The sequence below is a fragment of the Salmo salar genome, chromosome 22, assembly GCF_965601325.2.
Source record: "Salmo salar chromosome 22, fSalSal1, whole genome shotgun sequence".
In the NCBI taxonomy this organism is placed as follows: Eukaryota; Metazoa; Chordata; class Actinopteri; order Salmoniformes; family Salmonidae; genus Salmo; species Salmo salar.
This window is the reverse complement of record NC_138312.1, coordinates 2,398,611-2,424,616: the sequence shown is the minus strand read 5'-3', so window position 1 is coordinate 2,424,616 and position 26,006 is coordinate 2,398,611. Positions and strand designations below refer to the sequence as shown.

At 47.3% G+C, this 26,006-nt stretch overlaps 1 protein-coding gene across 1 annotated transcript in view; it reads left to right on the top strand.

The window, feature by feature from the left end:
* The window catches only part of LOC106582628 (RNA-binding protein Raly), a 49,571-nt gene extending 38,809 nt beyond the window's left edge, over window positions 1-10,762 (top strand). Inside the window, exon 7 of the mRNA XM_082967795.1 lies at window positions 10,742-10,762. Within this exon, the coding sequence (XP_082823921.1) occupies window positions 10,742-10,762 (21 nt within the window). The remainder of the gene's footprint in view (window positions 1-10,741) is intronic.
* The last annotated feature ends 15,244 nt before the right edge of the window (window positions 10,763-26,006 follow it).

The window sequence follows — 26,006 nt, the reverse complement described above, 5'->3', positions numbered from 1 at the left end:
ATGTATGGGGGTGTGGATGTGTGCGTGAAGCCTGTATGGATGTGGGGGGTGTGTAGATGTGTGAATGAAGCCTGTATGGATGTGAGGGGGGGGGGGGTGGATGTGTGCGTAAAGCCTGTATGGATCTGGGGGGTGTGTGGATGTGTGCGTGAAGCCTGTATGGATGTGGGGGGTGTGGATGTGTGCGTGAAGCCTGTATGGATGTGGGGGGGGTGTGGATGTGTGCGTGAAGCGTGTATGGATGTGGGGGGGTGGATGTGTGTGTGGAGCCTGCATGGATCTGGGGGGTGTGTGGATGTGTGCTTAAAGCCTGTATGGATGTGGGGGGGTGTGGATGTGTGCGTGAAGCCTGTATGAATGTGGGGGTGTGGATGTGTGCGTGAAGCCTGTATGGATGTGGGGGGTGTGGATGTGTGCGTGAAGCCTGTATGGATGTGGGGGGGGGTGGATGTGTGCGTGAAGCCTGTATGGATGTGGGGTGTGTGGATGTGTGCGTGAAGCCTGTATGGATGTGGGGGGGTGTGGATGTGTGCGTGAAGCCTGTATGGATGTGGGGGGGTGTGGATGTGTGCGTGAAGCCTGTATGGATGTGGGGGGTGTGGATGTGTGCGTGAAGCCTGTATGGATGTGGGAGGGTGGTGTTGATGTGTGCTTGAAGCCTGTACTGATGTGGGGTGTGTGGATGTGTGCGTGAAGCCTGTATGGATGTGGGGTGTGTGGATGTGTGCGTGAAGCCTGTATGGATGTGAGGGGTACTGATGAAGCCTGTATGGATGTGGGGGGTGTGGATGTGTGCGTGAAGCCTGTATGAACGTGGGGGGGGGGGGGATGTGTGCGTGGAGCCTGCATGGATCTGGGGGTTGTGTGGATGTGTGCGTGAAGCCTGTATGGATGTGGGGTGTGTGGATGTGTGTGTGAAGCCTGTATGGATGTGGATGAAGCCTGTATGGATGTGGGGGGTGTGGATGTATGTGTGAAGCCTGTATGGATGTGGGGTGTGTGGATGTGTGCGTGAAGCCTGTATGGATGTGGGGTGTGTGGATGAAGCCTGTATGAATGTGGGGGGTGTGGATGTGTGCGTGAAGCCTGTATGGATGTGGGGTGTGTGGATGTGTGCGTGAAGCCTGTATGGATGTGGGGGGGGTGTGTGGATGTGTGCATGAAGCCTGTATGGATGTGGCGTGTGTGGATGAGTGCGTGGTGCCTGCATGGATGTGGGGGGTGTGTGGATGTGTGCGTGAAGACTGTATGGATGTGGGGTGTGTGGATGTGTGCGTGAAGCCTGTATGGATGTGGGGTGTGTGGATGTGTGCGTGAAGCCTGTATGGATGTGGGGGGTGTGTGGATGTGTGCGTGAAGCCTGTATGGCTGTGGGGGGTGTGGATGTGTGCGTGAAGCCTGTATGGATGTGGGGGGGTGTGGATGTGTGCGTGAAGCCTGTATGAATGTGTGGGGGGGGGGGGGTGGATGTGTGCGTGAAGCCTGTATGGATGTGGGGTGTGTGGATGTGTGTGTGAAGCCTGTATGGATGTGGATGAAGCCTGTATGGATGTGGGGGGTGTGGATGTGTGTGTGAAGCCTGTATGGATGTGGGGTGTGTGGATGTGTGCGTGAAGCCTGTATGGATGTGGGGGGGGGGGTGGATGTGTGCGTGAAGCCTGTATGGATGTGGGGGGTGTGTGGATGTGTGCGTGAAGCCTGTATGGATGTGGAGGGTGTGGATGTGTGCGTGAAGCCTGTATGGATGTGGGGGGGTGTGGATGTGTGCGTGAAGCCTGTATGAATGTGGGGGGTGTGTGGATGTGTGCGTGAAGCCTGTATGGATGTGGAGGGTTTGGATGTGTGCGTGAAGCCTGTATGGATGTGGGGGGGTGTGGATGTGTGCGTGAAGCCTGTATGAATGTGGGGGGGTGGATGTGTGTGTGGAGCCTGCATGGATCTGGGGGTGTGTGGATGTGTGCTTGAAGCCTGTATGAATGTGGGGGGGTGGATGTGTGTGTGGAGCCTGCATGGATCTGGGGGGTGTGTGGATGTGTGCTTGAAGCCTGTATGGATGTGGGGGGGTGTGGATGTGTGCGTGAAGCCTGTATGAATGTGGGGGTGTGGATGTGTGCGTGAAGCCTGTATGGATGTGGGGGGTGTGGATGTGTGCGTGAAGCCTGTACGGATGTGGGGTGTGTGTATGTGTGCGTGAACCCTGTATGGATGTGGGGTGTGTGGATGTGTGCGTGGAGCCTGCATGGATGTAGGGTGTGTGGATGTGTGCGTGAAGCCTGTATGGATGTGGGGGGTGTGTGGATGTGTGCGTGAATCCTGTATGGATGTGGGGGGGGTGTGGATGTGTGCGTGAAGCCTGTATGGATGTGGGGTGTGTGGATGTGTGCGTGAAGCCTGTATGGATGTGGGGGGGTGTGGATGTGTGCGTGAACCCTGTATGGATGTGGGGGGTGTGGATGTGTGCGTGAAGCCTGTATGGATGTGGGGGGTGGTGTGGATGTGTGCTTGAGTGCGTGAGTGCGTGTGTGGATTTGGATGTGTGCGTGAAGCCTGTATGGATGTGGGGGGTGTGTGGATGTGTGCGTGAAGCCTGTACTGATGTGGGGTGTGTGGATGTGTGCGTGAAGCCTGTATGGATGTGGGGTGTGTGGATGTGTGCGTGAAGCCTATATGGATGTGGGGGGGTGGGTGGATGTGTATGTGAAGCCTGTATGGATGTGGGGGGTTTGGATGTGTGTATGAGGCCTGTATGGAGGGGGTGGGGTGTGTATGTGTGCGTGAATTCTGTATGGATATGGGGGGTGTGGATGTATGCGTGAAGCCTGTATGGATGTGGGGGGGTGTGGATGTGTGCGTGAAGCCTGTATGAATGTGGGGGGGTGGATGTGTGCGTGGAGCCTGCATGGATCTGGGGGGTGTGTGGATGTTTGCGTGAAACCTGTATGGATGTGGGGTGTGTGGATGTGTGCGTGAAGGCTGTATGGATGTGGGGGGGTGTGGATGTGTGCGTGAAGCCTGTATGGATGTGGGGGGTGTGGATGTGTGCGTGAAGCCTGTATGGAGGTGGGGGGGTGTAGATGTGTGCGTGAAGCCTGTATGGATGTGGGGGGGGTGGTGTGGATGTGTGCTTGAATCCTGTACTGATGTGGGGTGTGTGGATGTGTGCGTGAAGCCTGTATGGATGTGGGGTGTGTGGATGTGTGCGTGAAGCCTATATGGATGTGGGGGGGTGGATGTGTGCGTGAAGCCTGTTTGGATGTGGGGGGTGACTGGATGTGTGCGTGAAGCCTGTAAGGATGTGGGGGGTGTGGATGTGTGCGTGAAGCCTGTATGGATGTGGGGTGTGTTTGGATGTGTACGTGAAGCCTGTATGGATGTGGGGTGTGTGTGGATGTGTGCGTGAAGCCTGTATGGATGTGGGGTGTGTGGATGTGTGCGTGGAGCCTGCATGGATGTGGGGGGTGTGTGGATGTGTGCGTGAAGACTGTATGGATGTGGGGTGTGTGGATGTGTGCGTGAAGCCTGTATGGATGTGGGGTGTGTGGATGTGTGCGTGAAGCCTGTATGGATGTGGGGTGTGTGTGGATGTGTGCGTGAAGCCTGTATGGATGTGGGGTGTGTGGATGTGTGCGTGGTGCCTGCATGGATGTGGGGGGTGTGTGGATGTGTGCGTGAAGACTGTATGGATGTGGGGTGTGTGGATGTGTGCGTGAAGCCTGTATGGATGTGGGGTGTGTGGATGTGTGCGTGAAGCCTGTATGGATGTGGGGGGTGTGTGGATGTGTGCGTGAAGCCTGTATGGCTGTGGGGGGTGTGGATGTGTGCGTGAAGCCTGTATGGATGTGGGGGGGTGTGGATGTGTGCGTGAAGCCTGTATGAATGTGTGGGGGGGGGGGGGGTGGATGTGTGCGTGAAGCCTGTATGGATGTGGGGTGTGTGGATGTGTGTGTGAAGCCTGTATGGATGTGGATGAAGCCTGTATGGATGTGGGGGGTGTGGATGTGTGTGTGAAGCCTGTATGGATGTGGGGTGTGTGGATGTGTGCGTGAAGCCTGTATGGATGTGGGGGGGGGGTGGATGTGTGCGTGAAGCCTGTATGGATGTGGGGGGTGTGTGGATGTGTGCGTGAAGCCTGTATGGATGTGGAGGGTGTGGATGTGTGCGTGAAGCCTGTATGGATGTGGGGGGGTGTGGATGTGTGCGTGAAGCCTGTATGAATGTGGGGGGTGTGTGGATGTGTGCGTGAAGCCTGTATGGATGTGGAGGGTTTGGATGTGTGCGTGAAGCCTGTATGGATGTGGGGGGGTGTGGATGTGTGCGTGAAGCCTGTATGAATGTGGGGGGGTGGATGTGTGTGTGGAGCCTGCATGGATCTGGGGGTGTGTGGATGTGTGCTTGAAGCCTGTATGAATGTGGGGGGGTGGATGTGTGTGTGGAGCCTGCATGGATCTGGGGGGTGTGTGGATGTGTGCTTGAAGCCTGTATGGATGTGGGGGGGTATGGATGTGTGCGTGAAGCCTGTATGAATGTGGGGGTGTGGATGTGTGCGTGAAGCCTGTATGGATGTGGGGGGTGTGGATGTGTGCGTGAAGCCTGTACGGATGTGGGGTGTGTGTATGTGTGCGTGAACCCTGTATGGATGTGGGGTGTGTGGATGTGTGCGTGGAGCCTGCATGGATGTAGGGTGTGTGGATGTGTGCGTGAAGCCTGTATGGATGTGGGGGGTGTGTGGATGTGTGCGTGAATCCTGTATGGATGTGGGGGGGGTGTGGATGTGTGCGTGAAGCCTGTATGGATGTGGGGTGTGTGGATGTGTGCGTGAAGCCTGTATGGATGTGGGGGGGTGTGGATGTGTGCGTGAACCCTGTATGGATGTGGGGGGTGTGGATGTGTGCGTGAAGCCTGTATGGATGTGGGGGGTGGTGTGGATGTGTGCTTGAGTGCGTGAGTGCGTGTGTGGATTTGGATGTGTGCGTGAAGCCTGTATGGATGTGGGGGGTGTGTGGATGTGTGCGTGAAGCCTGTACTGATGTGGGGTGTGTGGATGTGTGCGTGAAGCCTGTATGGATGTGGGGTGTGTGGATGTGTGCGTGAAGCCTATATGGATGTGGGGGGGTGGGTGGATGTGTATGTGAAGCCTGTATGGATGTGGGGGGTTTGGATGTGTGTATGAGGCCTGTATGGAGGGGGTGGGGTGTGTATGTGTGCGTGAATTCTGTATGGATATGGGGGGTGTGGATGTATGCGTGAAGCCTGTATGGATGTGGGGGGGTGTGGATGTGTGCGTGAAGCCTGTATGAATGTGGGGGGGTGGATGTGTGCGTGGAGCCTGCATGGATCTGGGGGGTGTGTGGATGTTTGCGTGAAACCTGTATGGATGTGGGGTGTGTGGATGTGTGCGTGAAGGCTGTATGGATGTGGGGGGGTGTGGATGTGTGCGTGAAGCCTGTATGGATGTGGGGGGTGTGGATGTGTGCGTGAAGCCTGTATGGAGGTGGGGGGGTGTAGATGTGTGCGTGAAGCCTGTATGGATGTGGGGGGGGTGGTGTGGATGTGTGCTTGAATCCTGTACTGATGTGGGGTGTGTGGATGTGTGCGTGAAGCCTGTATGGATGTGGGGTGTGTGGATGTGTGCGTGAAGCCTATATGGATGTGGGGGGGTGGATGTGTGCGTGAAGCCTGTTTGGATGTGGGGGGTGACTGGATGTGTGCGTGAAGCCTGTAAGGATGTGGGGGGTGTGGATGTGTGCGTGAAGCCTGTATGGATGTGGGGTGTGTTTGGATGTGTACGTGAAGCCTGTATGGATGTGGGGTGTGTGTGGATGTGTGCGTGAAGCCTGTATGGATGTGGGGTGTGTGGATGTGTGCGTGGAGCCTGCATGGATGTGGGGTATGTGTGGATGTTTGGTGTGAAGCCTGTATGGATGTGGGGTGTGTGTGGATGTGTGCGTGAAGCCTGTATGGATGTGGGGTGTGTGGATGTGTGCGTGGAGCCTGCATGGATGTGGGGGGGTGTGGATGTGTGCGTGAAGCCTGTATGGATGTGGGGGGTTGTGGATGTGTGCGTGAACCCTGTATGGATGTGGAGGGTGTGGATGTGTGCGTGAAGCCTGTTTGGATGTGGGGTGTGTGGATGTGTGCTTGAAGCCTGTATGGATGTGGATGTGTGCGTGAAGCCTGTATGGATGTGGGGTGTGTGTGGATGTGTGCGTGAAGCCTGTATGGATGTGGGGGGGAGGGTGGATGTGTGCGTGAAGCCTGTATGGATGTGGGGTGTGTGGATGTGTGCGTGAAGCCTGTATGGATGTGGGGGTGTGTGGATGTGTGCGTGAAGCCTGTATGGCTGTGGGGGGTGTGGATGTGTGCGTGAAGCCTGTATGGATGTGGGGGGGTGTGGATGTGTGCGTGAAGCCTGAATGAATGTGTGGGGGGGGGGGGGGGGGGTGGATGTGTGCGTGGAGCCTGCATGGATCTGGGGGTTGTGTGGATGTTTGGTGTGAAGCCTGTATGGATGTGGGGTGTGTGTGGATGTGTGCGTGAAGCCTGTATGGATGTGGGGTGTGTGGATATGTGCGTGGAGCCTGCATGGATGTGGGGGGGTGTGGATGTGTGCGTGAAGCCTGTATGGATGTGGGGGGTTGTGGATTTGTGCGTGAACCCTGTATGGATGTGGAGGGTGTGGATGTGTGCGTGAAGCCTGTTTGGATGTGGGGGGTGTGGATGTGTGCTTGAAGCCTGTATGGATGTGGATGTGTGCGTGAAGCCTGTATGGATGTGGGGTGTGTGTGGATGTGTGCGTGAAGCCTGTATGGATGTGGGGGGGAGGGTAGATGTGTGCGTGAAGCCTGTATGGATGTGGGGTATTTGTGGATGTGTGCATGAAGCCTGTATGGATGTGGGGGGTGGATGTGTGCGTGGAGCCTGCATGGATGTGGGGTGTGTGGATGTGTGCGTGAAGCCTGTATGGATGTGGGGTGTGTGGATGTGTGCGTGAAGCCTGGATGTGGGGGGGGGGGTGGATGTGTGCGTGAAGCCTGTATGGATGTGGGGGGTGTGGATGTGTGCGTGAAGCCTGTATGGATGTGGGGGGTGGTGTGGATGTGTGCTTGAAGCCTGTAATGATGTGGGGTGTGTGGATGTGTGCGTGAAGCCTGTATGGATGTGGGGTGTGTGGATGTGTGTGTGAAGCCTATATGGATGTGGGGGGGGGTGGATGTGTGCGTGGAGCCTATATGGATGTGGGGGGGTGTGGATGTGTGCGTGAAGCCTGTATGGATGTGGGGGGTGTGTAGATGTGTGAATGAAGCCTGTATGGATGTGGGGGGGGGTGGATGTGTGCGTAAAGCCTGTATGGATCTGGGGTGTGTGTGGATGTGTGCGTGAAGCCTGTATGGATGTGGGGTGTGTGGATGTGTGCGTGAAGCCTGTATGGATGTGGGGGGGGGTGGATGTGTGCGTGAAGCCTGTATGGATGTGGGGGGGGGTGGATGTGTGCGTGAAGCCTGTATGGATGTGGGGGGGTGTGGATGTGTGCGTGAAGCCTGTATGGATGTGGGGGGTGTGGATGTGTGCGTGAAGCCTGTATGGATGTGGGAGGGTGGTGTGGATGTGTGCTTGAAGCCTGTACTGATGTGGGGTGTGTGGATGTGTGCGTGAAGCCTGTATGGATGTGGGGTGTGTGGATGTGTGCGTGAAGCCTGTATGGATGTGGGGGGTGCTGATGAAGCCTGTATGGATGTGGGGGGTGTGGATGTGTGCGTGAAGCCTGTATGAATGTGGGGGGGGGGGGATGTGTGCGTGGAGCCTGCATGGATCTGGGGGTTGTGTGGATGTGTGCGTGAAGCCTGTATGGATGTGGGGTGTGTGGATGTGTGTGTGAAGCCTGTATGGATGTGGATGAAGCCTGTATGGATGTGGGGGTTGTGGATGTGTGTGTGAAGCCTGTATGGATGTGGGGTGTGTGGATGTGTGCGTGAAGCCTGTATGGATGTGGGGTGTGTGGATGAAGCCTGTATGAATGTGGGGGGTGTGGATGTGTGCGTGAAGCCTGTATGGATGTGGGGTGTGTGGATGTGTGCGTGAAGCCTGTATGGATGTGGTGGGGGTGTGTGGATGTGTGCATGAAGCCTGTATGGATGTGGGGTGTGTGGATGAGTGCGTGGCGCCTGCATGGATGTGGGGGGTGTGTGGATGTGTGCGTGAAGACTGTATGGATGTGGGGTGTGTGGATGTGTGCGTGAAGCCTGTATGGATGTGGGGTGTGTGGATGTGTGCGTGAAGCCTGTATGGATGTGGGGGGTGTGTGGATGTGTGCGTGAAGCCTGTATGGCTGTGGGGGGTGTGGATGTGTGCGTGAAGCCTGTATGGATGTGGGGGGGTGTGGATGTGTGCGTGAAGCCTGTATGAATGTGTGGGGGGGGGGGGGGTGGATGTGTGCGTGAAGCCTGTATGGATGTGGGGTGTGTGGATGTGTGTGTGAAGCCTGTATGGATGTGGATGAAGCCTGTATGGATGTGGGGGGGGGGGGGTGGATGTGTGTGTGAAGCCTGTATGGATGTGGGGTGTGTGGATGTGTGCGTGAAGCCTGTATGGATGTGGGGGGGGGGGGGGTGGATGTGTGCGTGAAGCCTGTATGGATGTGGGGGGTGTGTGGATGTGTGCGTGAAGCCTGTATGGATGTGGAGGGTGTGGATGTGTGCGTGAAGCCTGTATGGATGTGGGGGGTGTGTGGATGTGTGCGTGAAGCCTGTATGGATGTGGGGGGGGGTGTGGATGTGTGCGTGAAGCCTGTATGGATGTGGGGTGTGTGGATGTGTGCGTGAACCCTGTATGGATGTGGGGTGTGTGGATGAAGCCTGTATTGATGTGGGGGATGTGTGCGTGAAGACTGTAGGGATGTGGGGTGTGTGGATGTGTGCGTGAAGCCTGTATGGATGTGGGGGGGTGTGTGGATGTGTGCGTGAAGCCTCTATGGATGTGGGGGGGGGGTGGATGTGTGCGTGTAGCCTGCATGGATCTGGGGGGTGTGTGGATGTCTGCGTGAAGCCTGTATGGATGTATGCTGTGTGGATGTGTGCGTGAAGCCTGTATGGATGTGGATGAAGCCAGTATGGATGTGGGGGCTGTGGATGTGTGCGTGAAGCCTGTATGGATGTGGGGGGGTGGATGTGTGCGTGAAGCCTGTATGGATGTGGGGGGTGTGTGGATGTGTGCGTGAAGCCTGTATGGATGTGGGGGGTGTGTGGATGTGTGAGTGAAGCCTGTATGGATTTGGGGGGTGTGTGGATGTGTGCGTGAAGCCTGTATGGATGTGGGGGGGGAGGGGGTGTGGATGTGTGCATGAAGCTTGTATGGATGTGGGGTGTGTGGATGTGTGCGTGAAGCCTGTATGGATGTGGGGGGGGTGGATGTGTGCGTGAAGCCTGTATGGATGTGGGGTGTGTGGATGTGTGCGTGAAGCCTGTGTGGATGTGGGAGGTGTGGATGTGTGCGTGAAGCCTGTATGGATATGGGGGGGGGGGTGGATGTGTGCTTGAAGCCTGTTTAGATGGTGGTGCATGCATATGTTTGTGTGCTTGCGTTAGTATGAATAAATATGTTTGTGTGTGTGTGAAGGAACATGTGTGTGGCCGTGTCCGAATACCCATACTTGCATCTTAAATAGTAGACCGTTTGTATATGTGAAAAAAAAAGTTTTATAGAATGTGACATTTTGAAAATCTAGTATACTTTAAATGCCTGGATGTCATACTCATTTCAGCATGACAACAGCTGATCAATTAGATATGGGGATGCGCTACCGAAATCAATGAAGAGCGCATTCTCAATACGCAAAAATAGAACATTTTATAGCACACTTTATATTCACTTTTCGGGAATTTTACAGCCACAATGCATTGGAAGGGAGGGCTGCGAGTTTTGATTAGCTAGATCTCTTCAAACAAACAACAAAACAAGTTGGAATATGGCAATTAGTGAAGCTTCTACAGTAGTGTATATAATTTCTGTTCTCTTTATAATGATCAGGATTATTTCATCCTAATGTGATTTTTTTTTTTTTTTACAGATCAGTAGCTTGCCGTGCCTTTACCTAGTTATGCACTTTAGTAGAAATTGAAGTTATTACTGTTCAAACAGTAATGTTAGCTACAGGGTTTCTTGCTTGCTGTTGAGCGACAACTTTTTTTAACATTAGCCCAGCTAGCTACTTGTTGTTAATACCAGGGCTTGTGTTCTGTTGCAGGGTCTGACGACAATACCAGGTATTTAATTCAGTGGCGAACACGACAGGAGAAATGCTGCAAAAAAAACTGTTTTGAGTAAGTCATGTGGCCATAATTAGCTTTCTTGCCACTGCACAATGCACTGCCACTAGCTGTACCTAACGTTAGTAACGCGGTAGCCTAAATTCCTATTTTTCACGGTGGTGCTGGTCCCACCACTTCTCTCTTCTTCTATATAGTTCTGATTTGTCACGTCGATTTTATTTGTGGTGAGCTGATTGTAATGTTCATGCTATGCAATATTAGTTTCTACCTGAACGGTTACAGCATGAATGGGTCTAGCTAGTTTTATTGCACATAACCTGTTATGGTGAAAGTAATGGTAAGCTGCACTCATTGTTTCACCTTGGCACTCCAATTTGATAAAGTATGTGGCAGTCCTAGCTATCTACAGAAAGTTCACACAATTCTACTTTACTCATGTTTTGGTTAATGTTGTGCTTCATCTTATGTCTTTTCAGGATCTACATGAAAGAGTGTGAGCTGGAGGGGCAGCTAGCTGTCACCTCAACAAGCTTTCAGTCTCACTGAAGAATTAGACGTTCATCCACGTTCTCCAAATGTCACATTTCTAAGTGTTTTTGTTGCTCCTACTACTCTGTATCGTTCTGTTACTCCAAACGTCAAATTTCAAAGTTAAGATTTAAGTTTAGGCACACATTCCGAATGGTTAAGGTTAGGGTTTGCGATAGGGTTAAAACCAAAAATTCTAACTAATGTCCATGACTGGGATTGAACACATGCCCATCCACCACCACAACAGTCTAACAAAACCCAAGCCTACTTGATGATAAAAGTGCTCTTGGTTGCCCCTAGCGGCTGGTTTTGAAGGCATTTCCTGATGTCTTCGGGACATGAATAGACGTCCAATTTTGACGTCAATCTTGAATGATCTCCCTGGTGACCTGCATGGGTGAATAAGAAGTGGGAGAACCAAACATGACCTGTATGCTACTGTATGTTATCTTGACATGTATTGCTGTGCTGTACTTGGCTAATAAAGTTCCCCTTTTCTTTGAGAGCAACAACACTTTCCCATCTATTTCCTATGCTTCACCGGCACATTCATGTAAGTGTGAAGACATACATGTTAGAAAGGTGCATGTGTTCCAGAGGAATTTACTGCAATTGGCATTTTTACAGGTATTTACATGTAGTATGTTTGATGCTGAAAGCTATCCTTTTAGTTAGAGTTAGAGTTAAAAGCTCCCCCCACCTGAGTCAGCACGAATGGAAGGAAGGCCACAGCCACATCCTGGGAGTGGTATGCAGTGATTGATGAGGTGCTGGGGGGCTGCCACTCCATCAACACACCGGTTATCATCTCCTCATCCTCCCTAGCTGCAGCTGTGGGCTCCTCTCCCTTCCAGAAGGGTCCAGATGTGGAAGCTGGAGAAGGTGAATGCCAGGGAGGCATGCCTTATGGCCATTTTAAAGGCCATGATTAAGTAGTTTTATGCATTTTCTATGTATTTTATTTATAGCTATTAGGTATGTATTTTGTACTGTTTTTGGTGAAGTCCTTTGTTTAAACCCAAAGTGGAATGCTGTTCTCATTGAAAAGTTTTTTTTTTGTATGTAAAAAAAAATATATATATATATTTTTTTTTATATATATATATTTGATATCGGTAAATCTACTGTTGATGTGTTTTACTTTCCCCATTTCAACATAAAGAAATGCACATCTGACCTCTGACCTCTGACCTATCTTGTTGCGGGTGCATGGTAACAACTAGATAAGTTGAAAGAAAAGAGAAGCCTGCTCACTAGTATCATTTGTTTATTGAAGCTTAGGTATTGGCCTCTTGGCCTTCTTCTGAGCTTTCTGCTCTACTAAACTAAATAAACCATCTTTGGTATAATAATACTATTACATTTCATTTCTATAGTGCTTTTCATAACATTCTCAAAGCACATCAAAAACAAGCAACACATCATCATGAGTAGCCTAGCTATCTCCCATTCATTCCTCTCAAGCTTCAGGTGACTCTTCAATTGATACATGCTTAGGCTTACGGTCAACTCAAGTTTTCTCCAAATATGTTGTTCCAAATGCTAGCTACTAGGCTAATGTTAACCTAAAACAACACTCCGCTGTAGTGAAAGGTCACTGGGTCGGGTTACAGACGATCAAGACAACCTGGAACTCGGGGGGAAAAAACGTGCTGCGACTGGGGGAAAATTGTTTTGAACGGTCATCCAACTCGGAATTACAAGTCAGCAGCTCTGCATTATCCTGAAGGGAGTATGGATGTGGACGGAGGTGTTGGAGTGTGTTTGGCTGTTTGAGGTCACAGATGACGTGTGTTTTGGCTGCAGCACAGTATTGTACTAACGCCACTCTTTGTCTGAATGAATGTTTGCTCCAACCATATGCTATATCGCATGATATGACATTACATTCTCACAGTAGACACTTACATTTCTCCTCACGTCTTTTCCCAGGGAAACAAGCACCTTTCAGAAATGGACTCCATCCTGCAATAAAAGGCAAGTTGTTCTGAATGTCGAAATACTCAAGTGAAGTAAAGAAACCTGTGTCCGTTTGGATTGTCAGGAAATGTGCATGGCCACCGGGCATTGGTAAATATGTCAGAACAGAACTACTCTGATGCACATTCACAGTGTGCTATTTAGACAGCCTGATCCAAACATCATGGCGTTAGCTAGTCAATCATATAAATCCCAGTAAGAAAGAGTATAGCTGGTAAAGTGCTTTATTCACTTGTTTGGAAACATGGATAAATGCTATAGCACTCACATGGATAACGTCTGGGTAGCTTGCAATGTTGGTCTTTTTTAATTAGGTGGGTGAGCAATAATTCTTGGAAAAACATGGAGAACCAGCCACCACTTATTTATCAACACAAGAATATATCAAGTAGATACAGGGACTATTCTTGGAATAGTACTGTTGTACCTGAAGTTACATTGAATAAAATATACTATGCTTGCAGATCTAATTTTTAAATGAAGATCAGCACAATATTGAATGAAATATACTATGCTTGCAGATTTAATTTTAATTGAAGATTATTCAGTTTTGTTGGTCTGAGAGTTCTGTAGATAATGTATGAATACATACATAGAAATCCACCAGAACTCAGAAATACTTACTAGAAAACCTGCTATCCATCAGTACCAGCAAAGATTCAAGATAAAATGTATCAAATCCCCCATTTACTGTAGTAAAGTTAAAAACTACATCTGTCTTACTTGGCTCTAAGCTACAGTGTCAGTTACAGATATTTAGTGGGAAATTGTCCTCATTAATCTTGACCCAGGTGGGAAAAGTTATCAAAATCAGGGAAATTATATGGATTGTTTTCTCTAATCTGGTATTCAAGGTGAAAAGGCTAAACTTTTCTTGCGTTTCAACCACCTCAGCCACTGCGATATTGCAAGGCTTTCAGAAGACAAACACACCACAGCGTCAGTAATCAGTTTCTGATTTCACTGTATGCTGTTTATGGAGCTCTGCAGTGTTTGTGTGGCTCCTTCGTGTGGTAGCGGTCCCCAGCCAATCACATTTCCCCATTTCTCCTCTGAGCAAACACCCAGTGTGGCCCAGGAGACCCAAGCCAAATGAACACAGAGCAGGACACCAATTTCCCCAGTTCGTCAGGCTGCCTCCCCGACGGACACATGCGTTTATTTATTTATCTACACGTTGACGCTCACAGAGAGTGTTTGTGTTGGACCATACGGCTCCCACACTGAATCAGACCCTTGAGGAGGGTTGTTTTCATACAGTAGAATGGGTAAATTCACATCTGAGCCTTTATAGAAATAACATTTCAACATACAGGTAATTAAAATAAAGGAAACACTTGAGTAAATGAAGGATACAAAGTATATTGAATGCATGTGCTTCCACACAGTTGCGATTCCTGAATTCATTAAGCAGTTAACATCCCATCATGCTTAGGGTCATGTATAAAATGCCCAGTTGCCCATTAGTTTGGCTACCATGGCTAGAAGAAGAGATCTCAGTGACAAGGATCATAGGGGGTTTAAATGGGGTGGGTGTGTCTGTCGCCAGATCTCGACCCAATTGATTCTGTAGCTGCGCCTGTCAGTGTTTTCCACCACCAACAAAACACCAAATTATGGAATTTCTTGTAGAAGTATGTTGTCGGATCCTTCCAATAGAGTTCCCAGACACTTAGAACACAGAATCTATGCCAAGGTGCATTGAAGCTGTTCTGACGGCTCATGGTGTCCCAATGCCATATTAAGACACTTTACGTTTGAATTTCCATTATTTTGGCAGTTACCTGTACATCGCGATGTGAGTCACAGCACTGCTGGTTGTCATCCTTCCCCTTTAATCAGGGACTGAGTGAATGACCTGAAACAAATATACTGAACAAAAATATGAACGCAACGTGTGTGGTCCCATTTTTCATGAGCACAAATTTCTTTACATCCCTGTTAGTGTGCATTTCTCCTTTGCCAAGATAATCCATAAACTGATTAAACAGCATTGCACAACCAAAGAATCTCGGCACAAACTGTCAGAAACAGTCTCAGGAAGCTCACTGGATGGCAGACAACGTGTATGGCGTTGTGGGCGAATGGTTTGCTAATACACAGAGATACCGTGACGATCCTGAGGCCCATTGTCGTGCCATTCATCCTCCGCCATCACCTCAGGTTTCGTCATGATAATGCAAGGCCCACTGTCGCAAGGAACTGTTAACAATTCCCAGAAGCTGAAAATGTCCCAGTTCTTCCATGGCCTCCATACTCACCAGACATGTCACCCATTGAGCATGTTTGGGATGCTCTGGATCGACGTGTACGACAGCGGGTTCCAGTTCCCACCAATATCCAGCAACTTCAACTCTATGCAAAGGAGGTGTCACACTGCATGAGGAAAGTGGTGGTCACACTAGATACTGACTGGTTTTCTGATCCACGCCCCTACTTTTTTTTAAGGTATCTGTGACCAACAGATCCATATCTGTATTCCCAGTCATGTGAAATCCATAGATTAGGGCCTCATTAATTTATTTCAATTGACCGATTTTCCTTATATGAACTGTAACTCAGTAAAATCTTTGAAATTGTTATGTTTATATTTTTGTCCAGTGTAGAAACCAAACTCTTTGAGGGGGGGGGGGGGCAACCGAGCATGGCTGGCCACTATATCTACATAATGGTAGGGGAAATACTGATACTGCGGACCAGTAGCCCTGGAGTGCCCTGTTGGTAGCATTTCCCAAAGTTCTGTCTATACTCTTACAGGAAAGGCTAATAATCTTGTTTTAAACCTGTGTATATTATTGCCTTATGAAATAGTGTGTGTGTTGCACGGGTGAATGCTACAGGACACTATGGTGGTGGGTGAAGTGAGTTCCCCCCATGCAATGTACTGTGAGCACCTCGGAAAGAGCTATATAAATTCAATCAATGACTTATTATTCAAAACTAAAACTAATGTATGAATGGAGCCTATCTGAAAATGTCCAACTGTATTGACGGCATTAAAGTATAATGTTCATACTGTGTTGAACAACTTGTCTTTTCATGTGCGTTCTGCAGGAGCAGCTATTTTCCTTTTGCCTCAGTTTTGAGTATTAGACACATAAAGTATGACTTTATGTTACCAATTAACCCTAGAGGCCCCAGACTCAGCAGTGACTGGCCTGTAATGGGAATGCCCCCAAAGAGTCGTAAATTCCAAGACCATACCTTAACGATTACAGCAGTCTGTCCCTCCATTCAGCTCCATAAGCAGGTGCTGTGTCTTAGTATGAAGATGCACTCTAAATGTATTTTCACCCATAAAAATCTATAACACTGTTTTTGGTACCAGAGCCAGGTTCTCTCTCTTTTCTTGCTAGGCTGTGGCCTGGAATTTTCTCTCCTTTTGTTTGTCTCTGAAGTCAAGGGGAAAATATTTTATGTTAGCTATTCGGCTTTAAAAAGCAACTGAGGAAAAATAAAAACACATGTGAGGATTGACAGTAATCCAGCCAAGAGGTTTTTCTTTTCTTTTTTTGGTCAGTATGCTCTGGTGCTCTCCATGTTCAGACACATCTTAATACTGCTCTTCCTTTTCTTGTCCAGTCAGCGGGGAGCTGGAAAAGACTGTTGACTGGAAAATGTGCTAGTACCACAGACTCCACAGGAAGACACTCAAACCATAGGGTGCCGTCAAAACCCACAACACCGGCCACAGATGACTGACAGCACTGTCAAGCAGAGAGGGAGACGCTCCCTTTAAACTGAGATCTCAAAAAACACTACACCTCTGGCTGACACCACCAGACAATTAATACAGGAATTAAAGACGTAAAACAGGTCTATAACCATGGGGTTCCCACTCGTCCAAAACAAGCAGAACGTTTCAAACTGATGAATGCTACTAGCAAAAGAAAAGACTGACGTTTTTCTACTGTATGCTACAGATCCCTCCAATTGACCATCACTTCTTGTCCATCCTTCCCATTACCTCCTCTTCAGTCTTGTTTTTATTTATATACTGATTGATTCAACTGTTATTTTTAATGACTGCCTATTCCTCTGAAAGAGATCTTTACACATGTAAATAAACTGTTGACTTGGCCTTGTGCTTTCACTGCATATATCCTTTCAAATCTCTCTGCAGAACCTGGCAGGGTTTTCATGAAGCAGGGTAAAGGAGCAAGCTAACTTACATTAAAGAGAATTATTAACAAAGTTTCTGGTCTGTTTACCACTGGGTTAGAGTTAACAGGTCAGTAATATAATCTGCCCGAGGATTCCAACAGGTCCCTCAGGCATGAAGTCCGCTGAAGGCCCATTCTGCTAACCGCGGCCTGCTAGCTCCCTAGAGTTACTTTGAACCCTACTAATTCCACGACTGGTCTATCGACTTCACCGCATGAAGAGGCAAAAACAGACTTACCCCCATCGCGACGTCCCCCAAAGGCTAACTTGCTAGCCCCGGTCTGCTAACTGCTAGCTTGCCTGCCCAGTTCTGCTAACTGCTAGCTTGCCTGCCCCGGTCTGCTAACTGCTAGCCTCGGTCTGCTAACTGCTAGCTTGTTTAGCCCCGGCCTACTAACTGTTAGCTTGTTAGCATTGGCCTGCTAATTGTCTGAATCGGGCTGACTGCCGTCCCCAGTCAGCCCAACCACTCACTGGAGCCATATGTTCACTTGGCTACGCATGCCTCTCTCTAATATCAATATGCCTCGTCCATTACTGTCCTGGTTAGTGATTACTGTCTTATTTCACTGTAGAGCCTTTAGCCCTGCTCAATATGCCTTAACCAACCATGTTGTTCAACCTCCTACATATGCGATGACATCATCTGGTTTAAACGTCCCTAGAGACTATATCTCTCATCATTACTCAATGCCTAGGTTTACCTCCAATGTACTCACATCCTACCTTACCTTTCTCTGTACACTATGCCTTGAATCTATGCTATCGTGCCCAGAAACCTGCTCCTTTTACTCTCAGTTCCGAATGTGCTAGACGGCCAGTTCGTATAGCATTTAGCCATACCCTTATCCTACTTCTCTTCTGGTGATGTAGAGGTTAATCCAGGTCCTGCAGTGCCTAGCTCCACTTCCACTCCCACTCCCCAGGTGCTCTCATTTGTTGACTTCTGTAACCGTAAAAGACTTGGTTTCATGCATGTTAACCTGTTAGGGCTAGGGGGCAGTATTTACACGGCCGGATAAAAAACGTACCCGATTTAATCTGGTTATTACTACTGCCCAGAAACTAGAATATGCATATAGGTATTGGCTTTGGATAGAAAACACCCTAAAGTTTCTAAAACAGTTTGAATGGTGTCTGTGAGTATAACAGAACTCATATGGCAGGCAAAAACCTGAGAAGATTCCTTACAGGAAGGGGCCTGTCTGACAAGTTCTTGTTCTTCTTGACTCTCTTTATTGAAAACTGAGGATCTTTGCTGTAATATGATACTTCCTACAGCTCCCATAGGCTCTCAGAACCCGGGAAAAAGCTGAATGATGTAATTCCAGCCCCTGGCTGAAAAACATTAGCGCCTTTGGTAAGTGGTCTATCAGAGGACAATGAGACTGAGGCGCGTGCACGAGGCGACCCCATGTTTTTATTTTCTCTCTCTTTGTACTAAAACACAGATTCCCGGTCGGAATATTATCGCTTTTTTACGAGAAAAATGGCATAAAAATAGATTTTAAACAGCGGTTGACATGCTTCGAAGTACAGTAATGGAAAATGTAGAATTTTTTTGTCACGAAACGCGTCGGGCGCATCACCCTTCTTTACCCTTTCGGATAGTGTCTTGAATGCACGAACAAAACGCCGCTGTTTGGATATAACTATGGATTATTTTGAACCAAACCAACATTTGTTATTGAAGTAGAAGTCCTGGGAGTGCATTCTGACGAAGACAGCAAAGGTAATAACATTTTTCTTATAGTAAATCTGACTTTGGTGAGTGCTAAACTTGCTGGGTGTCTAAATAGCTAGCCCTGTGATGCCGGGCTATCTACTGAGAATATTGCAAAATGTGCTTTCACCGAAAAGCTATTTTAAAATCGGACATATCGAGTGCATAGAGGAGTTCTGTATCTATAATTCTTAAAATAATTGTTATGTTTTTTGTGAACGTTTATCGTGAGTAATTTAGTAAATTCACCGGAACTGTTCGGTGGGAATGCTAGTTCTGAACGTCACATGCTAATGTAAAAAGCTGGTTTTTGATATAAATATGAACTTGATTGAACAAAACATGCATGTATTGTATAGCATAATGTCCTAGGAGTGTCATCTGATGAAGATCATCAAAGGTTAGTGCTGCATTTAGCTGTGGTTTTGGTTTTTGTGACATTATATGCTAGCTTGAAAAATGGGTGTCTGATTATTTCTGGCTGGGTACTCTCCTGACATAATCTAATGTTTTGCTTTCGTTGTAAAGCCTTTTTGAAATCGGACAGTGTGGTTAGATAAAGGAGAGTCTTGTCTTTAAAATGGTGTAAAATAGTCATATGTTTGAAAAATTGAAGTTTTCGGATTTTCGAGGACTTTGTATTTCGCGCCACGCCCTATCATTGGATATTGGAGCGGTGTTCCGCTAGCGAAACGTCTAGATGTAAGAAGTTAACACCCCGGCCATCCTACAATCTAAGCTTGATGCCCTCAATCTCACACAAATTATCAATGAACCTACCAGGTACAACTCCAAATCCGTAAACACGGGCACCCTCATAGATGTCATCCTAACTAACTCGCCCTCCAAATACACCTCTGCTGTTTTCAATCAAGATCTCAGCGATCACTGCCTCATTGCCTGCATCCGTAATGGGTCTGCGACCAAACGACCACCCCTCATCACTGTCAAACGCTCCCTAAAACACTTCTGCGAGCAGGCCTTTCTAATTGACCTGGCCGGGGTATCCTGGAATGACATTGACCTCATCCCGTCAGTAGATGATGCCTGGCTATTCTTTAAAAGTGCCTTCCTCACCATCTTAAATAAGCATGCCCCATTAAAAAAATGTAGAACTAGGAATAGATATAGTCCTTGGTTCACTCCAGACCTGTCTGCCCTTGACCAGCACAAAAATATCCTGTGGCGTTCTGCATTAGCATCGAATAGCCCATGTGATATGCAACTTTTCAGGGAAGTTAGGAACAAATATACACAGGCAGTTAGGAAAGCTAAGGCTACCTTTTTCAAACAGAAATTTGCATCCTGTAGTACTAACTCAAAAAGGTTCTGGGACACTGTAAAGTCCATGGAGAATAAGAGCACCTCTCCTAGCTGCCCACTGCTCTGAGGCTAGGAAACACTGTTACCACCAATAAATCCACTATAATTGAGAACTTCAATAAGCATTTCTCTACGGCTGGCCATGCTTTCCACCTGGCTACCCCTACCCCGGTCAACTGCCCGGCACCCTCCACAGCATTCCGCCAAAGCCCTCACCATTTCTCCTTCACCCAAATCCAGATAGCTGATGTTCTATAAGAGCTGCAAAATCTGGACCCCTACAAATCAGCCGGGCTAGACAATCTGGACCCTCTCTTTCTAAAATTATCTGCCGAAATTGTTGCAACCTCTCTTTCGTATTGTCTGAGATTCCCAAAGATTGGAAAGCTGCCGCGGTCATCCCCCTCTTCAGAGGGGGTGACACTCTAGACCCAAACTGCTACAGACCTATATCTATTCTACCCTGTCTTTCTAAGGTCTTCGAAAGCCAAGTTAACCTTTTAGGGACAGACGTTCCGCTAGCGGAACGCCTCACCAATATCCAATGGTAGAGCGTGGCGCGAAATACAAATACCTCAAAAATGCTACAACTTAATTTCTCAAACATATAACTATTTTACACCATTTTAAAGACAAGACTCTCGTTAACCTCTTACATCTAGACGTTCCGCTAGCGGAACACCTGCTCCAATATCCAATGATAGGCGTGGCGCGAATTACAAATTCCTCAAAAATACAAAAACTTCAATTTTTCAAACATATGACTATTTCACAGCATTTTAAAGATAAGACTCTCCTTTATCTAACCACACTGTCCGATTTCAAAAAGGCTTTACAGTGAAAGCAAAACATTAGATTATGTCAGCAGAGTACCAAGCCAGAAATAATCAGACACCCATTTTTCAAGCTAGCATATAATGTCACAAAATCCCAGAAGACAGCTAAATGCAGCACTAACCTTTGATGATCTTCATCAGATGACACACCTAGGACATTATGTTATACAATACATGCATGTTTTGTTCAATCAAGTTCATATTTATATCAAAAAACAGCTTTTTACATTAGCATGTGACGTTCAGAACTAGCATACCCCCCGCAAACTTCCGGGGAATTTGCTAACAATTTACTAAATTACATTTTAAGAATTATAGATACATAACTCCTCTATTCACTCGATATGTCCGATTTTAAAATAGCTTTTTGGTGAAAGCACATTTTGCAATATTCTAAGTACATAGCCCAGGCATCACGGGCTAGCTATTTAGACACCCGGCAAGTTTAGCACTCACCAATATCAGATTTACTATTATAAAAGTTTGATTACCTTTTGTTGTCTTCGTCAGAATGCACTCCCAGGACTGCTACTTCAATAACAAATGTTGGTTTGGTCCAAAATAATCCATCGTTATATCCGAATAGCGGCGTTTTGTTCGTGCGTCCCAGACACTATCCGAATGGTAAAGAAGGGTCGTGCGCATGGCGCAATTTGTGACAAAAAAAATCTAAATATTCCATTACCGTACTTCGAAGCATGTCAACCGCTGTTAAAAATCCATTTTTGTGCCATTTTTCTCGTAAAAAAGCGATAATATTCCGACTGGGAATGTCCATTTAGCTAAACAGAGGAATGAAAACAAACCTTTCGGTCGACGCGGGCACGAGCCTGAGTCTCACAGTACTGTAACCAGCCACTACCCAAACGCGCTACTTTGTTTCAGCCAGAGCCTGCAAAGCCACGATTCCGCTTTTTGCCGCCTTCTGAGAACCTATGGCAGCCGTAGGAAGTGTCACGGGACAGCTAAGATCCTCACTCTTCAATAAACAGAGACAAGAAGAACGACACCTTGTCAGACAGGCCACTTCCTGCATGAAATGTTCTCAGGTTTTTGCCTGCCATATGAGTTCTGTTATACTCACAGACACCATTCAAACAGTTTTAGAAACTTTAGGGTGTTTTCTATCCAAAGCCAATAATTATATGCATATTCTAGTTACTGGGCAGGAGTAGTAACCAGATTAAATCGGGTACGTTTTTTATCCAGCCGTGAAAATACTGCCCCCTAGCCATAACAGGTTAATCTAACCACATTGTCCGATTTCAAAAAGGCTTTACAGCGAAAGCAAAACATTAGATTATGTCAGGAGAGTACCCTGCCAAAAATAATCACACAGCCATTTTCAAAGCAAGCATATATGTCACAAAAACCAAAACCACAGCTAAATGCAGCACTAACCTTTGATGATCTTCATCAGATGACACTCCTAGGACATTATGTTATACAATACATGCATGTTTTGTTCAATCAAGTTCATATTTATATTAAAAACCAGCTTTTTACATTAGCATGTGATGTTCAGAACTAGCATACCCACCGCAAACTTCCGGTGAATTTACTAAATTACTCATGATAAACGTTCACAAAAAACATAACAATTATTTTAAGAATTATAGATACAGAACTCCTTTATGCAATCTCGGTGTCAGATTTTAAAATAGCTTTTCGGAGAAAGCACATTTTGCAATATTCTGAGTACATAGCCCGGCCATCATGGCTAGTTATTTTGACACGCACCAAGTTTGGTACTCACCAAACTCAGAATTACTATTAAAAAATTGGATTACCTTTCCTGTTCTTCGTCAGAATGCACAAATGGTGTAAAATAGTCATATGTTTGAAAAATGGAAGTTTCAAACATATCATTGGATATTGGCGAGGCATTCCACTAGCGGAACATCTAGATGTAAGAGGTTAAATCGGGTAAGTTTTTTATCCGTCTGTGAAAATACTGCCCCCTATCCCAAACAGGTTAACAAACAGATTAGCGACTATTTCGAATCCCACCGTACCTTCTCCGCTATGCAATGTGGTTTCAGAGCTGGTCATGGGTGCACCTCAGCCATGCTCAAGGTCCTAAACGACATCATAACCGCCATCGATAAGAGACATTACCGTGTAGCCATATTCATCGACCTGGCCAAGGCTTTCGACTCTGTCAATCACCACATTCTTATTGGCAGACTCGACAGCCTTGGTTTCTCAAATGATTGCCTCGCCTGATTTACCAACTACTTCTCTGATAGAGTTCAGTGTGTCAAATCGGAGGGCCTGTTGTCCGGACCTCTGGCAGTCTCTATGGGGGTGCCAAAGGGTTCAATTCTCGGGCCGACTCTCTTCTCTGTATACATCAATGATGTTGCTCTTGCTGCTGGTGATCCTCTGATCCACCTCTATGCAGACGACACCATTCTGTATACTTCTGGCCCCTCTTTGGACACTGTGTTAACCTCCAGACGAGCTTCAATGCCATACAACTCTCCTTCCGTGGCCTCCAACTGCTCTTAAAAGCAAGTAAAACTAAATGCATGCTATTCAATCGATCACTGCCTGCACCTGCTCGCCCGTCCAGCATCACTACTCTGGACGGCTCTGACTTGGAATATGTGGACAACTACAAATACCTAGGTGGCTGGTTAGACTGTAAACTCTCCTTCCAGACTCACATTAAGCATCTCCAATCCAAACTTTAATCTAGAACTGGCTTCCTAAATCGCAACAAAGCATCCTTCACTCATGCTGCCAAACATACCCTCGTAAAACTGACCATCCTACCGATCCTCGACTTCGGTGATGTCATCTATAAAATAGCCTCCAACACTCTACTCAACAAACTGGATGCAGTCTATCACAGTACCATCCGTTTTGTCACCAAAGCCCCATACACTACCCACCATTGCGACCTGTACGCTCTCGTTGGTTGGCCCTCGCTTCATACTCGTCGCCAAACCCACTGGCTACAGGTCATCTACAAGTCTCTGCTAGGAAAAGACCCACCTTATCTCAGCTCACTGGTCACCATAGCAGCACCCACTCGTAGCACGCGCTCCAGCAGGTATATCTCACTGGTCACCCCCAAAGCCAATTCCTCCTTTGGTCGTCTTTCCTTCCAGTTCACTGCTGCCAATGACTGGAACGAACTGCAAAAATTTACATTTATCCGAGGAAAGTAATCCTTCTAACCCCCCCCCCCCCTTAAAAGATTTAGATGCACTATTGTAAAGTGGTTGTTCCACTGGATATCATAAGGTGAATGCACCAATTTGTAAGTCGCTCTGGATAAGAGCGTCTGCTAAATGACGTAAATGTAAATGAGATGGAGTTACGTCGGGATGCCACCGGGCTGCAAGCAGAAGTCGGGAAATACCAATATTGGGATTACTTAACCTCTCTAGGCTAGGCGGGACGAATTCGTCCCACCTACGTAACAGCCACTGCTATCCTGTGGCGCGATTTTCAAAACCTTAAAAATCCTATTACTTCAATTTCTCAAACATATGACTATTTTACAGCCATTTAAAGACAAGACTCTCGTTAATCTAACCACACTGTCCGATTTCAAAAAGGCTTTACAACGAAAGCAAAACATTAGATTATGTCAGCAGAGTACCAAGCCAGAAATAATCAGACACCCATTTTTCAAGCCAGCATATAATGTCACCAAAACCCAGAAGACAGCTAAATGCAGCACTCACCTTTGATGATCTTCATCAGATGACAACCCTAGGACATTATGTTATACAATACATGCATGTTTTGTTCAATCAAGTTCATATTTATATCAAAAAACAGCTTTTTACATTAGCATGTGACGTTCAGAACTAGCATACCCCCCGCAAACTTCCGGGGAATTCGCTAACATTTTACTAAATTACTCACGATAAACGTTCACAAAAAGCATAACAATTATTTTAAGAATTATAGATACAGACCTCCTCTATGCACTCGATATGTCCGATTTTAAAATAGCTTTTTGGTGAAAGCACATTTTGCAATATTCTAAGTACATAGCCCAGGGCATCACGGGCTCGCTATTTAGACACCCGGCAAGTTTAGCACTCACCATAATCATATTTACTATTATAAAAGTTTGATTACCTTTTGTTGTCTTCGTCAGAATACACACCCAGGACTGCTACTTCAATAACAAATGTTGGTTTGGTCCAAAATAATCCATCGTTATATCCGAATAGCGGCGTTTTGTTCGTGCGTTCCAGACACTATCCGAAATAGTAAAGAAGTGTCGCGCGCATGGCGCAATTCGTGACAATAAAATTCTAAGTATTCCATTACCGTACTTCGAAGCATGTCAACCGCTGTTTAAAATCAATTTTGACGACATTTTTCTCGTAGAAAAGCGATAATATTCCGACAGGGAATCTCCTTTTCGGCAAACAGAGGAAAAAATCCCAAAGGCGGGGGCGGTCGGGGTCACGCGCATAAGCCAGTGTCCCTTGATCGGCCACTTGAGAAAGGCGATAATGTGTTTCAGCCTGGGGCTGGAATGACGACATTCTGTTTTTTCCCGGGCTCTGAGCGCCTATGGACGACGTGGGAAGTGTCACGTTAGAGCAGAGATCCTTAGTAAATGATAGAGATGGAAAAGAAGTTCAACAAATGGTCAGACAGGCCACTTCCTGTAAAGGAATCTCTCAGGTTTTGACCTGCCATTTGAGTTCTGTTATACTCACAGACACCATTCAAACAGTTTTAGAAAATTTAGGGTGTTTTCTATCCATATGTAATAAGTATATGCATATTCTAGTTACTGGGAAGGAGTGGTAACCAGATTAAATCGGGTATGTTTTTTATCCAGCCGTGTCAATACTGCCCCCTAGCCCTAACAGGTTAATCCTATCCCAGGTATTCCTTAAAGAGGTGGGGTTTCAGGTGTCTCCGGAAGGTGGTGATTGACTCCGCTGTCCTGGCGTCGTGAGGGAGCTTGTTCCACCATTGGGGTGCCAGAGCAGTGAACAGTTTTGACTGGGCTGAGCGGAAACTGTGCTTCCTCAGAGGTAGGGAGGCGAGCAGGCCAGAGGTAGATGAACGCAGTGCCCTTGTTTGGGTGTAGGGCCTGATCAGAGCCTGAAGGTACGGAGGTGCCGTTCCCCTCACAGCTCCGTAGGCAAGCACCATGGTCTTGTAGCGGATGCGAGCTTCAACTGGAAGCCAGTGGAGAGA